This window comes from Salmo salar, chromosome 01 (assembly GCF_965601325.2).
Source record: "Salmo salar chromosome 01, fSalSal1, whole genome shotgun sequence".
Lineage (NCBI taxonomy): Eukaryota > Metazoa > Chordata > Actinopteri > Salmoniformes > Salmonidae > Salmo > Salmo salar.
The window spans coordinates 32,482,777-32,501,103 of NC_138291.1; the positions used below are offsets into that span (position 1 = coordinate 32,482,777).

Here is an 18,327-nt window from a genome sequence, read left to right on the forward strand (position 1 = left end):
TAGTCATACCAAAACACAAGAACATTCATGAAACCACGTCATACCCAAATCCATGTAGAAACAGTGACAATACACCCATATCTTACACGATTCATCATGACCAGAGTTCTACATACTATGGTCGTACCTGGTTCATCCTGGTAATAGTAGATGTCCACATCATTGGACTGCATGACCACAAACCCTTCTCCCATCAGTCTGGGTGGCCTATAGAGGAGAACACAGAATCTCAGAATACTGCTATATCATTAATGTGGCTCCTAAGATGTTAAACACTTCTCGTTTTGCATGCTCGTGTGACTGGGGTCAGGGGTTAACTGTTCGGGATTAGATCGAAGGTCAACTCACTCATCGTTCTGCATGCCCAGGTAGCGTGGGCTGGGTACTAGCATGACGCGGACATTCTCCAGAGAGCCCTTGACAATGTGCATGTATTGGTCTAGGTGGCTGGACGGGGGCTTGGTGGCGTAAGTCAGGAAGGCATCCTCAAAGTTCACACATATCGTCTGGGGGAGGTGGTGGTTCCCGAATGCCAAGCGACCCTGGAGAAATACACACAGAGGTGATGATGAGAATTTTACATATGTGCACTTTCATAGAACCTAACCATTGACTTGTGTGTGGGCGTGATGTCTCATATGTAGCTAAGCTAACGGCAACTCACAGTGCTGATGTTGACTTTGATGACGGGGATGAGGGATCTCCAAGATGACGATGGGTCTGGAGTCTCTCCTTTGATGTTAACACTGTCCAGGCTCTTTTCTCGTTCCTCTCTTTCCCTTTCCTCGTCTTTTTTGGGCGGTATGAGGGTGGGGTCCAACCCAAAGGTCTCCTCTAGACGTGCATAGAGGTCTGTCCGGTTGTAAACGTGGAACTCAAATCCATTTACGGTCACGTAGAGCCTGGTCTCAGCTTTGGGGTCTGGAGAAGACAAGAACAAGGTCATCTGTAACTTTGGTCAAGAATGGTCAAGAATCATGGAGAAGAGTACTCCTGAGTACAAGCAATTTGAGTTTCCTGTGGCATCCCGCCACTCCTACACCTATAGACTTGTTATCCAAATCCAAACCATTATGTCTCTCCTACAGTCCACTCACCATGCTGTTTCTGCTTAGGGTTATACATTTTCCACCAACGGAATATAAAGAAACCATCTTGTATTCTGTAACACAAAATACATTAAGTATAATAAAATAGTATTAGAATATAAGCATGTATTATATAGAAAGCAGAATACACAACAGAATAGTGTAAAAGTAAGCACCTGATGGACATGTCTTTGTTGATGAAGTACACATCCCTGAACATGACCTTCCCCGACAGCACCGAGAAAGAGAAGGAGCCTGTGGAGAGAAAAGACAGACAGTGATGCTAAAATTCAGCCGAGTAAATCAGATTAACAACGCGTTTCAGACACGCTAACAGATTATTCACACTGAATTCCATATATTAGGTCAACTGGGAGCCAAGTCATTCAATCCCTATCCCAGTCTGCTGTTCCCACATGCTTCACGAGGACCACCATTGTTCCTGTTCCTAAGAAAGCTAAGGAAACTGAGCTAAACGACTATCGCCCCATAGCACTCACTTCCGTCATCATGAAGTGCTTTGAGAGACTAGTCAAGGATCATATCACCTCCACCCTACCTGACACCCTAGACCCACTCCAATTTGCTTACCGCCCCAATAGGTCCACAGATGACACAATCGCAATCACACTGCCCTAACCCATCTGGACAAGATGAATACCTAAGTAAGAATGCTGTTCATCGACTACAGCTCAGCATTTAACAACATAGTACCCTCCAAAATCGTCATTAAGCTCAAGACCCTGGGTCTCGACTAGAGGTCGGCCGATTAATCGGAATGGCCGATTTCAAGTTTTCATAACAATCGGTAAAAGGCATTTTTGGACACAGATTATGGCCGTTTACATTGCACTCCACGAGGAGACGGCGTGGCAGGCTGACTACCTGTTATGCGAGTGCAGCAAGGAGCCAAGGTAAGGTGCTAGCTAGCATTAAACTTATCTTAGAAAAAACAATCAATCAATCATAATCACTAGTTAACTACAAAGGGTTGATGATATTACTAGTTTATCTAGCTTGTCCTGCGTTGCATATAATCGATGCAGTGCCTGTTAATTTATCATTGAATCACAGCCTACTTCGTCAAACGGGTGATTTAACAAGCGCATTCGCGAAAAAAGCACTGTCGTTGCACACCAATGTGTACCTAACCATAAACATCAATGCCTTTCTTAAAATCAATACACAAGTATATATTTTTAAACCTGCATATTTAGTTAATATTGCCTGCTAACATGAATTTCTTTAACTAGGGAAATTGTGTCACTTTTCTTGCGTTCTGTGCAAGCAGAGTCAGGGTATATGCAGCAGTTTGGGCCGCCTGGCTCGTTGCGAACTGTGTGAAGACCATTTCTTCCTAACAAAGACCGTAATTAATTTGCCAGAATTTTAAATAATTATGACATAACATTGAACGTTGTGCAATGTAACCACAATATTTAGAGACTTATGGATGCCACCCGTTAGATAACATATGGAACGGTTCCGTATTTCAGTGAAAGAATAAACGTTTTGTTTTTTAAATTATAGTTTCCAGATTCGACCATATTAATGACCTAAGGCTCGTATTTCTGTGTGTTATTATATTATAATTAAGTCTATGATTTGATAGAGCAGTCTGACTGAGCGGTGGTAGGCAGCAGCAGGCTCGTAAGCATTCATTCAAACAGCACTTATCTGCATTTGCAAGCAGCTCTTCGCTGTGCTTCGAGCATTTCGCTATTTATGTCTTCAAGCCTATCAACTCCCGAGATTAGGCTGGCAATACTAAAGTGCCTATTAGAACATCCAATAGTCAAAGGTATATGAAATACAAATGGTATAGAGAGAAATAGTCCTATAATAACTACAACCTAAAACTTCTTACCTGTGAATATTGAAGACTCATGTATAAAGGAACCACCAGCTTTCATATGTTCTCATGTTCTGAGCAAGGAACTTAAAAATTAGCTTTTTTACATGACACATATAGCACTTTTATTTTCTTCTCCAACACTTTGTTTTTGCATTATTTAAACCAAATTGAACATGTTTCATTATTTATTTGAGACTAAATAGATTTTATTGATGTATTATATTAAGTTAAAATAAGTGTTAATTCAGTATTGTTGTAATTGTCATTATTACAAATATATATATAAAAATCGTCCGATTAATCGGTATTGGCTTTTTTTGGTCCTCCAATAATCGGTATCGGCATTGAAAAATCATAATCGGTCGACCTCTAGTCTCGACCCCGCCCTGTGCAACTGGTCCTGAACTTTCTGACGGGACACCCCCAGGTGGTGGGGGTAGGAAACATCTCCACCCCGCTGATCCTCAACGCTGGGTCCCCACAAGGGTGCGTTCTCAGCCCTCTCCTGTACTCCCTGTTCACCCACGACTGCGTGGCCATGCACACCTTCAACTCAATAATCAAGTTTGCAGACGACACTACAGTGGTAGGCTTGATTACCAACAACGACGAGACAGCCTACAGGGAGGAGGTGAGGGCCCTCGGAGTACGGTGTCAGGAAAATAACCTCACACTCAACATCAACAAAACAAATGAGATGATCGTGGACTTCAGGAAACAGCAGAGGGAGCACCCCCCTATCCACATCGACGGGACAGTAGTGAAAAAGGTGGAAAGTTTTAAGTTCCTCGACATACACATCACGGACAAACTGAAATGGTCCACCCACACAGACAGGTGCAACAGCGCCTCTTCAACCTCAGGAGGCTGTAGAAATTTGGCTTGTCACCAAAAACACTCAAACTTTTACAGATGCACAATCGAGAGCATCCTGTTGAGCTGTATCACCGCCTGGTATGGCAACTGCTCCGCCCACAACCGTAAGGCTCTCCAGAGGGTAGTGAGGTCTGCACAACGCATCACTGGGGGCAAACTACCTGCCCTCCAGGACACCTACACCACCCGATGTCACAGGAAGGACAAAAAGATCATCAAGGACAACAACCACCCGAGCCACTGCCTGTTCACCCCGCTATCATCCAGAAGGCGAGGTCAGTACAGGTGCATCAAAGCTTGGACCGAGAGACTGAAAAACAGCTTCTATCTCAAGGCCATCAGACTGTTAAACAGCCATCACTAACATTGAGTGGCTGCTGCCAACATACTGACTCAAATCTCTAGCCATTTTAATAATTAAAAATTGGATGTAATAAATGTATCACTAGTCCCTTCATATAATGTTTACATACCCTACATTACTCATCTCATATGTATATACTGTACACTATACCATCTACTGCATCTTGCCTATGCCGTTCGGTCATCGCTCATCCATATATTTATATGTACATATTCTTATTCATTCCTTTACACTTGTGTGTAAAAGGTAGTTGTTGTGAAATTGTTAGATTACTTGTTAGATATTACTGCATGGTCAGAACTAGAAGCACAAGCATTTCGCTACACTCGCATTAACATCTGCTAACCATGTGTACGTGACCAATAAAATTTGATTTGAAGTCTGCTTCTGCAAATCTCAGGCAAGTTTCACCATAACACGTCTGCAAGCTTAATTTCATTATTTGCACTCACCGATGTGAATGTAGCCATTCTTGCAGAGTCTGTTGATGATGAGGGTTAAGATGAGGCCGATGTTGCGGGAGTTGTAGTAGGTCAGGTAGATGATCCATCCACAGGACAGAATGGTGGCTGGAAGAGAAAACAGAGCATTTCCTCAATCTACCCATAATGACAAAGCGAAAACAGGTTTAGATTTTTTGGGGCATATTTATAAAAAATAAAAAATAACGTATTTACATAAGTATTCAGACCCTTTGCTATGAGACTCGAAATTGAGCTCAGGTGCATCCTGTTTCCATTGATCATCCTTGAAATATTTCTACAACTTGATTGGAGTCCACCTGTGGTAAATTCAACTGATTGGACATGATTTGGAAGGGCACACACCTGTCAATATAAGGTCCCACATGAGCTCGAAGGAATTGTCTGTAGAGCTCTGAGACAGGATTGTGTCGAGGCACAGATTTGGGGAAGGGTACCAAAAGATTTCTGCAGCAGTGAATGTCCAAGAATACCGATGGCCTCCATTATTCTTAAATGGAAGAAGTTTGGAACCACCAAGACTCTTCCTTAAGCTGGCCGCTCGGACCAAACTGAGCAATCGGGGAGAAGGGCCTTGGTCAGGGAGGTGACCAAGAACCCAATGTTCACTCTGACAGAGCTCTATAGTTCCTCTGCGGAGATGGGAGAACCTTCCAGAAGGACAACCATCTCTGCAGCACTCCACCAATCAGGCAAGACGGAAGCCACTCTTCAGTAAAATGCACGACAGCCCATTTGGAGTTTGCCAAAAAGTACCTAAAGGTCTCTCAGACCATGAAAAACAACATTCTCTGGTCTGATGAAACCAAATGCATCACGTCTGTAGGAAACCTGCACCATCCCTATGGTGAAGCACAGTGGTGGCAGCACCATGCTTTGGGAAGTTTTTCAGTGGCAGGGACTGGGAGACTAGTCAGGATCAAGGGAAAGACTAACAGCGCAAAGTACAGAGAGGTCCTTGATGAAAACCTGCTCCAGAGCACTCAGGACCTCAGACTGGGGCGAAGGTTTACCTTCCAACAGGACAACGACCCTAAGCACACAGCCAAGACAACGCAGGAGTGGCTTCCGGACAAGTCTCTGAATGTCCTTGAGTGGCCCAGCCAGAGCCCGGACTTGAACCCGATCGAACATCTCTGGAGAGACCTGAAAATAGCTGTGCAGCAACGCTCCCCAAATAACCTGACAGAGCTTGAGAGGATCTGCAGAGAAGAATGGGGGAAACTCAGGTGTGCTCAAATACAGGTATGACAAGCTTGTAGCGTCATACCCAAGAAGACTCAATGCTGTAATCGGTGCCAAAGGTGCTTCAACAAAGTACTGAGTAAAGGGTCTGAATAAAGAAAAACACTTGAATGACTGGTACTGTATGTAAATGTGATTGTTTTTTTTATACATTTGCAGAAAATGTCTGATAACATGTTTTTGTTATGTCATTATGGGGTATTGTGTGTAGATTGATGACGGGGGGAACAATTGAATCAATTTTAGAACAAGGCTGTAACGTAACAAAATGTGTAAAAGGTCAAGGGGTCTGAATACTTTCCGAAAGCACGGTAGATGGTTTATCCAATGCCTCAAATCATTGTTATGATATGATATGATAGTGTTAAATGAGGCTTCACACCAGTATACTTTGAGTTAAGTGCTCCCCATTCATCAACTCAAATGTGAGAAATGGCTGTGATTCAATGCAGCTTGCACTCCCACTAACTCAGGTACTGCCCCCACCCCCAAGTCTAGAAAATTCCCTCAACACTTACCCACAAGGAGCCACACAAAATTGGAGTCATGCTTGGTGAGGAACTCATCCAAGTCTCCAAAACTGGGGAAGGTGCTGTCGTTAGCTTTGGCATCCATGGCTACAGCTGTGGCTCGGTATGACAACCAGCACTGAAACATACCAAAGTGGGTCATAAGATGAGTATAGTGATACTCAAAGCAGACAGCCAAACAACTCTGTGTTTCAAAATCCATTCTTCTGGGAAAACCCCAGACATAACATTTCTGTTCTGTCCCAGCACTAGAACAGATTCAACTAGTCAACTAATCATCAATGGCTTTTCATGGTTGAATCAGGTGTGCCACAAAAATGTGCAACAGCTGAGGGACCCTGAGAAACACTAAGGTTTTCCAAACTAGTAGCCTACATTGTTAAATGATTTGCATGACATGCTAGTTGTTACGAACTATGAGCCAGGTCGTAAAACTAACCAGCATCTCTTGGGATTCAGGCGTAAGCTAAGACGTGCTCTCTCACGGTACAGTCCGAACATTGTTTAACCTAGACACTTCCAGATTGTATACTGAACAAAAATAGAAAACGCAACATGCAACCATTTAAAATCTATGGATTTCACATTACTGGGCAAGGGCTCAGCCATGGTTGGGCCTGGGAGGGCATAGGCCCACCCACGTGGGAGCCAGGCCCAGCCAATCGGAATGAGTTTATCACCAACAGAAATACCTCCCCTCCACCCCGCAGGTGAAGACACATGTGGAGGTCATGGGCTGGCGTGGTTACACGTGGTCTGCGGTTGAGGCCGGTTGGATGTACTGACAATTTCTCTAAAATGATGTTGGAGGCGGCTTATGGTAGAGAAATGAACATCCGATGTGGCAACAGCTCTGTTGGACATTCCTGCAGTCAGCTTGCAAATAGCACGCTCCCTCACCTTGAGACACTTGTGGCATCGTGTTGGGTGACAAAACTGCACTTTTAGAGTAGCCTTTTAATGTCCCCAGCACAAGGTGCACCTGTGTAATTATCATGTTGTTTATTCAGCTCTTGATATGCCATACCTGTCAGGTGGATATATTATCTTGGCAAAGGAAAGATTTGTGCACAAAATTTGAGAGAAGCTTATTATTGTGAGTATGGAACATTTCTGGGATCTTCTTTTCAAAACATGAAACCAACACTATACATGTTGGTTTATATTTTTATTTAGTATAGTTTTGATTGAATGGGGCCTAGTGTTTCTCAGGCAGGTCATGTGGAGTGAGGCAAGAGTGACACCTCTTACGTGTGTGTAAGTAAGGCTGAATGCACAAGCATGGTGTGTGTGTGTGTGTGTGTGTGTGTGTGTGTGTGTAGTCCAGTTGTTAAGCAGTAAAATGAGAGGTCAGCACAGTGGTGAACACACACACACACACACACACACAGAACCAGAGCGTAAATCCCTACCTAATCCACCTGAGTTTGCACTGTGTAGAATTTGTTTTATAAAAACAGGACATAGTGTGTGTATGCAAACTGAAGTGGGTCTAGGATGGCAGGTAAGATGGAGGTGATATGATCTTTGACTAGTCTCTCAAAGCACCTCATGATGACAGAAGTGAGTGCTACAGGGCGATAGTCATTTAGTTCAGTGATCTTTGCCTTCTTGGGTACAGGAACAATGCTGGCAATCTTGAAGCAGCTGGTCTGCGCATGCTCTGAGGACGCAGCTCGGGATGCCGTCTGGGCCAGCAGCCTTGCGAGGGTTAGCATTTTTAAATGTCTTACTTGCGTCGGCCACAGAGAAGGAGAGAGGGGGCCCGCAGACCTTGGTAGCAGGCCACTTCAGTGGCACTGTATTATCCTCAAAGAGGGCAAAGGTGTTTAGTTTGTCTGGAAGCAAGACATCGGTGTCCGTGACGAGGCTGGTTTTCTTTTTGTAGTCTGCAACTGCCTGAAGACCCTGCCACATACGTCTTGTGTCTGAGCTGTTGAATTGCGACTCCACTTTCTCCCTATACCGACATTTTGCTTGTTTGATTGCCTTGTGGAGGGAATAACTACACGGTTTATATTCGGCCATATTCCCAGTCATCTTTTCATGGTTGAATGCAGTGGTTCGCGTGAATGCCACCATCCATCCACGGTTTCTGGTTTGGGTAGGTTTTAATAGTCACAGTGGGTACAACATCTCCAATGCACTTCCTCACCGAGTCAGCGTATAAATTGATGCTATTCTCTGAGGCTTCCCAGAACATTTCCCAGTCCGCGTGATCAAAACAATCTTGAAGCATGGATTCTGATTTGTCAGACCAGCGTTGAATGGTTCTAGTCACGGGTACCATCCTGTTTCAGTTTCTGCCTGTAGGACGGTAGGAGCAAAATGGAGTTGAGGTCAGATTTGCCAAAGGGAGGGTGGGGGAGGGCCTTGTATGCATCGCAGAAGTTAGAGTAGCAGTGGTCCAGTGTATTGCCCGCAAGCGTGCTACAGTCAATATGCTGGTAGAATTTAGGTAGCCTTATTCTCAAATTAGTTTTGTTAAAATCCCCAGCTACAATTAATGCCGCCTCAGGATATATGGTTTCCAGTTTACATAGAGCCAAGTGAAGTTCCTTGAGGGCTGTTGTGGTATCTGCTTGTGGGGGGGGGGGGGGTATACACGGCTGTGACAATAATCAAAGAGAATTATCTTGGGAGATAATGTGGTCGGCATTTGATTGTAAAGAATTCTAGGTCAGGTGAACACCCCCGCCCTTCTTCCAAGAGAGATATTTATTTCTGTCTGTGTGACGCATGAAGAAACCCGGTGGCTGTACCAAGTCTGACAACATATCCCGAGAGAGCCATGTTTCCACGAAACAGAGAATGTTACAATCTCTGATGTCTCTCTGAAAGGCAACCCTTGCCCTAATTTCATGACCAGGAGGTCGCTCCGTCTACCTCTTCTGCAGCGACGTTGTTTTGGGTCGGCCTTTGGGATTAGATCCAATGTCCTGGGTGGTGGTCTGAATGAAGGATCCGCTTCGGGAAAGTCGTATTCCTGGTCGTAATGTTAATATCCAATAGTTATTTCCGGCTGTGTGTAAAAATACTTAAGATTTTCTGGGCTAACAAATTAAGAAATAATACATTAAAAAAACTAAATAGTGCATAGTTTCCTAGACTCGAAGAGAGGCGACCATCTCTGTTGGCGCCATCTTGCCAACCTCTCACATGTAGCGTAATATACAGTTGAAGTCGGAAGTTTACATACACCTTAGCCAACTACATTTAAACTCAGTTTTTTATAATTCCTGACATTTAATCCTGGTACAAATTCCCTGTCTTAGGTCAGTTAGGATCACCACTTTATTTTAAGAATGTGAAATGTCAGAATAATATTAGAGAGAATGATTTATTTCAGCTTTTATTTCTTTCATCACATTCCCAGTGGGTCAGGAGTTTCCATACACTCAATTAGTACTTGGAAGCATTGCCTTTAAATTGTTTAACTTGGGTCAAACCTTTCGGGTAGCCTTCCACAAGCTTCCCACAATAAGTTGGGTGAATTTTGGCCCATTCCTCCTGACAGAGCTAGTGTAACTGAGTCAGGTTTGTAGGCCTCCTTGCTCCCACAGGCTTTCTCAGTTCTGCCCACAGATTTTCTATAGGATTGAGGTCAGGGCTTTGTGATGGCCACTCCAATATAGAGGTCGACCGATTAATCGGAATGGCCGATTAATTCGGGCGGATTTCAAATTTTCATAACAATAACACCTTTATTTAACTAGGCAAGTCAGTTAAGAACACATTCTTATTTTCAATGACGGCCTAGGAACGGTGGGTTAACTGCCTTGTTCAGGGGCAGAACGACTAATTTTTACCTTGTCAGCTCGGGGATTCAATCTTATGGTTAACAAGTCCAATGCTCTAACCACCTGCTTTACATTGCACTCCACGAGGAGCCTGCCTGTTACGCGAATGCAGTAAAAAGCCAAGGTAAGTTGCTAGCTAGCATTAAACTTATCTTATAAAAAACAATCAATCAATCATAATCACTAGTTAACTACACATGGTTGATGATATTACTAGTTTATCTAGCCTGTCCTGTGTTGCATATAATCGATGCGGTGCGCATTCGCGAAAAAGGACTGTCATTGCTCCAACGTGTACCTAACCATAAACATCAATGTCTTTCTTAAAATCAATACACAAGTATATATTTTTAAACCTGCATATTTAGTTAATATTGCCTGCTAACATGAATTTCTTTTAACTAGGGAAAATGTGTCACCTCTTGCAACAGAGTCAGAGCAGTTTGGGCCGCCTGGCTCGTTGCGAACTAATTTGCCAGAATTGTATGTAATTATGACATAATATTGAAGGTTGTGCAATGTAACAGGAATATTTAGACTTAGGGATGCCACACGTTAGATAAAAAATACGGAACAAAATACAAAAAAGTTTTGTTTTTGAGATGATAGTTTCCGGATTCGACCATATTAATGACCTAAGGCTCGTATTTCTGTGTGTTATTATATTATAATTAAGTCTATGATTTGATAGAGCAGTCTGACTGAGCGGTGGTAGGCACCAGCAGGCTCGTAAGCATTCATTCAAACAGCACTTTCGTGAGTTTTGCCAGCAGCTCTTCGCAATGCTTCAAGCATTGCGCTGTTTATGACTTCAAGCCTATCAACTCCCAAGATTAGGCTGGTGTAACCGATGTGAAATGGCTAGCTAGTTATAGCGGGGTGCGCGATTAATAGCGTTTCAAACGTCACTCGCTCTGAGACTTGGAGTAGTTGTTCCCCTTGCTCTGCATGGGTAACGCTGCTTCGAGGGTGGCTGTTGTCGATGTGTTCCTGGTTCAAGCCCAGGTAGGGGCGAGGAGAGGGCCGGAAGCTATACTGTTACACTGGCATTACTAAAGTGCCTATAAGAACATCAAATAGTCAAAAGTATATGATATACAAATCGTATAGAGAGAAATAGTCCTAGAATTTCTATAATAAGTACAACCTAAAACTTCTTACCTGGAACCACCAGCTTTCATATGTTCTCATGTTCTGAGCAAGGAACTTAAAAATTTGCTTTTTTACATGGCACATATTGCACTTTTACTTTCTTCTCCAACACTTTGTTTTTGCATTATTTAAACCAAATTGAACACGTTTCATTATTTATTTGAGGCTAAATTGATTTTATTGACGTATTATATTAAGTTAAAATAAGTGTTCATTCAATATTGTTGTAATTGTCATTACTACAAATAAAAATTAACTGAAAAAAAAATCAAAAATTAAATCGCCCGATTAATCTGTATCAGCATTTTTGGTCCTCCAATAATCGGTATTGGCGTTGAAAAATCATAATCAGTCGACCACTCTCCAATACCTTGACTTTGTTGTCCGTAAGCCATTTTGCCACAATTTTGGAAGTATGCTTGGGGTCATTGTCCATTTGGAAGACCCATTTGTGACCAAGCTTTAACTTCCTGACTGATGTCTTCAGATGTTGCTTCAATATATCCACATCCTTTTCCTTCCACATGACGCAATCTATTTTGTGAAGTGCACCAGTCCCTCCTGCAGCAAAGCACCCCCACAACATGATGCTGCTACCCCCGTGCTTCACAGTTGGGATGGTGTTCTTCGGCTTGCAAGCGTCCCCCTTTTTCCTCCAAACATAACGATGGTCATTATGGCCAAACATTTTTGTTTCATCAGACCAGAGGACATTTCTCCAAAAAGTACAATCTTTGTCCCCATGTGCAGTTGCAAACCGTAGTCTGGCATTTTTATGGCCGTTTTGGAGCAGTGGCTTCTTCCTTGCTGAGCGGCCTTTCAGGTTATGTCGATATAGGACTCGTTTACCTGTGGATATAGATACTTTTGTACCTGTTTCCTCCAGCATCTTCACAAGGTCCTTTGCTGATGTTCTGGGATTGATTTGCACTTTTCACACCAAAGTACGTTCTAGAGGTCGACCGATTAATCGGAATGGCCGATTAATTAGGGCCGATTTCATGTTTTCATAACAATCGGTAATCGGCATTTTTGGACACCGATCATGGCCGATTACATTGCACTCCACGAGGAGACTGCGTGGCAGGCTGACTACCTGTTATGCGGGTGCAGCAAGGAGCCAAGGTAAGGTGCTAGCTAGCATTAACCTCTCTAGGGTCGGCGGGACGAAATCGTCCCACCTACTCAACAGCCAGTTGAATCCCGTGGCGCGTTATTCAAATACCTTAGAAATGCTATTACTTCAATTTCTCAAACATATGACTATTTTACACCATTTTAAAGACAAGACTCTCGTTAATCTAACCACACTGTCCGATTTCAAAAAGGCTTTACAACGAAAGCAAAACATTAGATTATGTCAGCAGAGTACCCAGCCAGAAATAATCAGACACCCATTTTTCAAGCTAGCATATAATGTCACATAAACCCAAACCACAGCTAAATGCAGCACTAACCTTTGATGATCTTCATCAGATGACAACCCTAGGACATTATGTTATACAATACATGCATGTTTTGTTCAATCAAGTTCATATTTATATCAAAAACCAGCTTTTTACATTAGCATGTGATGTTCAGAACTAGCATACCCCCCCGCAAACTTCCGGTGAATTTACTAAATTACTCATGATAAACGTTCACAAAAAACATAATTATTTTAAGAATTATAGATACAGAACTCCTCTATGCACTCGCTATGTCCGATTTTAAAATAGCTTTTCAGTGAAAGCACATTTTGCAATATTCTGAGTAGATAGCCCGGCATCACAGAGCTAGCTATTTAGACACCCACCAAGTTTAGCCCTGACCAAAGTCAGATTTACTATAAGAAAAATGTTATTACCTTTGCTGTTCTTCGTCAGAATGCACTCCCAGGACTTCTACTTCAATAACAAATGTTGGTTTGGTTCAAAATAATCCATAGTTATGTTCAAATATCCTCTGTTTTGTTCGTGCGTTCAAGACACTATCCGAATGGTAAAGAAGGGTGACGCGCACGACGCATTTCGTGACAAAATCTTCTAAATATTCCATTACCGTACTTCGAAGCATGTCAACCGCTGTTTAAAATCAATTTTTATGCGATTTTTCTCATAAAAAAGCGATAATATTCCGAACGGGAAAGCGTGTTTACGTTCAAAGACGAAAGAAAATAAAACATGGGTCGACTCGTGCACGAGCCTCAGTCTGATGGTACTCTGACCGGCCACTATCCAAACGCGCTAATGTTTTTCAGCCAGAGGCTGGAATTACATCATTCAGCTTTTTCCCGGGTTCTGAGAGCCCGTGGGAGCCGTAGGAAGTGTCACGTTACAGCAAAGATCCTCAGTTTTCAATAAACAGAGCCAAGAAGAACAAGAACTTGTCAGACAGGCCACTTCCTGTAAGGAATCTTCAGGTTTTTGCCTGCCATATGAGTTCTGTTATACTCACAGACACCATTCAAACAGTTTTAGAAACGTTAGGGTGTTTTCTATCCAAAGCCAATAATTATATGCATATTCTAGTTACTGGGCAGGAGTAGTAACCAGATTAAATCGGGTACGTTTTTTATCCGGCCGTGCAAATACTGCCCCCTATCCCCAACAGGTTAAACTTATCTTAGAAAAAACAATCAATCTTAATATAATCACTAGTTAACTACACATGGTTGATGATATTACTAGTTTATCTAGCTTGTCCTGCGTTGCATATAATCGATGCAGTGCCTGTTAATTTATCATTGATTCACACCCTACTTCGCCAAACGGGTGATTTAACAAGCGCATTCAATGAAAAAACACTGTCGTTGCACCAATGTGTACCTAACCATAAACATCAACGCCTTTCTTAAATTCAATACACAAGTATATATTTTTAAACCTGCATATTTAGTTAATATTGCCTGCTAACATGAATTTTTATTAACTAGGGAAATTGTGTCACTTCTCTTGCGTTCATTGCACGCAGAGTCAGGGTATATGCAACAGTTTGGGCCGCCTGGCTCGTTGCGAACTAATTTGCCAGAATTTTACGTAATTATGACATAACATTGAAGGTTGTACAATGTAACAGCAATATTGAGACTTATGGATGCCACCCGTTATAGATAAAATACGGAACAGTTCCGTATTTCACTGAAGGAATAAACGTCTTGTTTTCGAAATGACCATTTTGAAGCATTCATTCAAACAGCACATTACTATGTTTGCCAGCAGCTCTTCGCAATGCTTTTATGACTTCAAGCCTATCAACTCCCGAGATTAGGCTGGCAATACTAAAGTACCTATTAGAACATCCAATGGTCAAAGGTATATATATATATAAAATACAAATGGTACAGAGAGAAATAGTCCTATAATAACTACAACCTAAAACTTCTTACCTGGGAATATTGAAGACTCATGTTAAAAGGAACCACCAGCTTTCAGATGTTCTGAGCAAGGAACTTAAACGTTAGCTTTCTTACATGGCGCATATTGCACTTTCACTTTCTTCTCCAACACTTTGTTTTTGCATTATTTAAACCAAATTGAACATGTTTGATTATTTATTTGAGACTAAATTGATTTTATTGATGTATTATATTAAGTTAAAATAAGTGTTCATTCAGTATTGTTGTAATTGTCATTATTACTAATATATATATATATACACATATAAAAATCGGCCGATTAATCGGTATCAGCTTTTTTGGTCCTCCAATAATCGGTATCGGCGTTGAAAAATCAAAATCGGTCGACTTCTAGTACGTTCATCTCTAGGAGACAGAACGTGTCTCATTCCTAAGCAGTATGACGGCTGCATGGTCCCATGGTGTTCATACTTGCGTACTATTGTTTATACAGATGAACATTGTACCTTCAGGTGTTTGGAAATTGCTACCAAGGATGAACCAGACTTGTGGAGGTCTACAATTTTTTTCTGAGGTCTTGGCCGATTTCTTTTGAATTTACCATGATGTCAAGCAGAGGCACTGAGTTTGAAGGTAGGCCTTGAAATACATCCACAGGTACACCTTCAATTGACTCAAATGATGTCAATTAGCCTATCAGAAGCTTTTAAAGCCATGACATCATTTTCTGGAATTTTTCAAGCTGTTTATAGGCACAGTCAACTTAGTGTATGTAAACTTCTGACCCACTGGAATTGTGATAGTGAATTATAAGTGAAATAATCTGTCTGTAAACAATTGTTGGAAAAATTACTTGTGTCATGAACAAAGTGGATGTCCTAACCGACTTGCCAAAACTAGTTTGCTAACAAGACATTTGTGGAGTGGTTGAAAAACAAGTTAATGACTCCAACCTAAGTGTATGTAAACTTCCGACTTCAAATGTAATATTAACTCCTGCAGAATTATACATTTCTCGCAGTGAAATTAAACAAATGTTAATTTTGTCTCGGGAACACGAGTGGAGAAATATGATTTCTTTCAGCATCTCTTGAGAAAATGTGAATGGGAGTTTAATGTGTTCTTTGACACTTATGCAGGCAGACAGTATTTCAACCTTGACTTTGAATTGTTCCAGTCTTGTGTTGGATAGTCAAAGCCAGCTAGCTAACATAGCATCCCTCTGTTTGAGCATGGTGTTTGAGTAGACTAAACTAGCTAGCTGCATTTTCTAGCTAAGTAAGTGGAAGTAAAACAAATAGATGAAATATAGCTCTCTCTCTCGGTTCTCCATTTTTGAAGAAATTAATTAGTTAACTGTTAAACTATTGTCTTTTTCTCTCTGAGTCAACTACTCAACACATTGTATGCACTGTGCAGTGCTAGCTAGCTGTAGCTTGTGCTTTCAGTAGTAGATTACGTATCTGAGTCTTTGATTGGGTGGTCATCATGTCAGTTCATGCTGCAAGAGCTCTGATAGGTTGGAGGACGTCCTCCGGAAGTTGTTATAATTACTGTGTAGCCGGAAGATGGTGAGAATCACGAGCCTCCTAGGTTTAGTATTCAAGTCAATGTACCCAGAGGAGGACACAAGCTAGCTGTCTTCCGGCTACACCATGGTGCTATCCTACAAAGTGCTGTTGAGGATACTGTAAACACACATTGCAAATCTGTGTGTTTTGATAAATTATTTGGTGACATGTTGCAATGGTAAATTGGATGTTTGACAACAGCATAAGTGAAGCAACCATCATAACAAATAGGTTTGTCAAGTCAGATGAAATATACTTGACTACATAATTCTGTGACGGTCATAAATGGGAGTATTTCTGTTTGTAAGTTAGCTAGCTAAGAGGCAAGAGTGAACGACCTTGCACTCTCACTTCCATCACAATTTTCATGATTGCAATGAATACTGGCTGCTGTGCACATCCATGTTTGGGGGGGATCGATCGTATTCAACGACCAGTTAGTCAGTTAGCAAATTAGCTAGTAACGTTAGCTAGCTAGGTTTGTTTGCTCTGTGGGCACGAGCGCCAGTTTATACACTCGTCGGCTAACAATTTATTTGAGATTTGGGGAATTCTGAGGTCATTAATGTATCTACAAGTTATGAACAAAACACATGAATAGGGTCATTTCAAGTAAACCGACTGACACTTGCAACGCCTTGTCTGCCTTGCAGCATCTTTGACAGCCACGGTTCCCCAAAGCTTCAGGTAAGCAAGCTAATGACGTTTGCTATCTAGACTAGTTAGCATGTTACAACAGCCAGGCCGCACCCAACGACTTGGTCTTTCTCCGTATAGAAAGTCTAAGGGCAAAAACAGATAACAAACCTTGATATATTTTGTATGACATTCGATTTCATTTTGCTCCAATTGTTCGGTAGTTCTATCCTTTTGTTCTTTTAGACATCCTTAGCGGCTCTCCAGAATATTTACATGGCATCTAGCCAGAGATATTACAGAAAGGAGGAGATAGGAATCCAATTGGGAAATGGATGAACGTATAACGCCCCACCCAGCAGACTATCGACTAATCGCGGTCACGTTGTTATGATCCGTCACGCAGATGCTAAGCAATCCCTTCTCAAAGTCAGGGTGAGTCGAGAAACGTGCTTATTTTACTGAAAAGTACGCAATTGTACAATTCCAATGCTATACAATATTACATACTGCAAGTTACTTATCTCACATCTTGGATAATATGTGTAATGTTACGGTTGGGTTCATGCTACGGTTGGGTTTTTGAGTAAGCGCCCAATTGACTCCCACTCCTTGAAGGAGAGCACTCCATGTCCCAGAATCGCCCAGAATGCACCGCACGGCCCATTGACGTAGCATGGGCAAATTACACAATGGGCGCTAATTTAGATTCCATTAGAGTTTGCCATCTCCTCAAAAGTATCTCTGATCGAGCCAGTTTACTGTTTTTCCTGTCGCAAACACCACATGCAAAGTTCGACCAATGGGTAAATGGTGGTCGATGAATCAACCAATTAATACAAAGGATTTTGTACATCCTACTTGAAGATAGGCATTTATTTCAGCGTATCAACTGTAATGTTGTATTATTATGCATGAGCGCTACCTAATGCATTGGTTGTCTGTTTTTCGTAACGGGTCTCCAAACAACCTGTGGGAACTCCTTCCTATTTACGCATGTGATTGAGCTGCTTAATATCAAAGATGTTTACTGGCCTGCCTTTTGGCCGGACCTAGCAATCTGCCTATAGCAAGGTCCAGATAGGTATGTCCAGCCTGCTGGCCAGATAGCAAGGTTCGGCCGTCCAGAAAGCAAGGTTTGGTCGGCCAGATAGCTAAGTCAGACCTAGTTATCTGGCTGGCCAGCTGGACTTAGCTATATGGCCGGACCTCGCTTTTTTTTTATTTAACTAGGCAAGTCAGTTAAGAACAAATTCTTATTTACAATGACAGGTCCGGCCGGCCAGATAGGTAGGCTATCTGGATCTAGCTGTCTGGCATTTGAGCTATAGACCAACTCCAGATGGCGTAGTAGCCCACTCCACCAGGGTTATGGTCTATACATGGGTGCT

The 18,327-nt window shown here is 42.0% G+C and overlaps 1 protein-coding gene across 22 annotated transcripts in view; it reads right to left on the minus strand.

Annotated features, from left to right (window-relative positions):
- Positions 1-18,327, minus strand: part of bltp1 (bridge-like lipid transfer protein family member 1) — a 136,362-nt gene that overhangs the window by 117,544 nt on the left and 491 nt on the right. For 21 of the 22 annotated variants that reach the window (XM_014191736.3, XM_082973711.1, XM_082973708.1 and 18 more), the window contains exons 1-8: positions 17,108-17,274; positions 6,429-6,558; positions 4,636-4,752; positions 1,265-1,343; positions 1,098-1,162; positions 665-921; positions 349-542; positions 128-207 (exon numbers count right to left, since the gene is read on the minus strand). In XM_014191736.3, the coding sequence (XP_014047211.3) occupies positions 128-207; positions 349-542; positions 665-921; positions 1,098-1,162; positions 1,265-1,343; positions 4,636-4,752; positions 6,429-6,525 (889 nt within the window). In that variant the 5' untranslated portion in view covers positions 6,526-6,558; positions 17,108-17,274. Of the gene's footprint in view, positions 1-127; positions 208-348; positions 543-664; positions 922-1,097; positions 1,163-1,264; positions 1,344-4,635; positions 4,753-6,428; positions 6,559-17,107; positions 17,275-18,327 lie in introns of those variants that run through there. The other variant, XM_014191706.3, reaches the window with a different exon arrangement.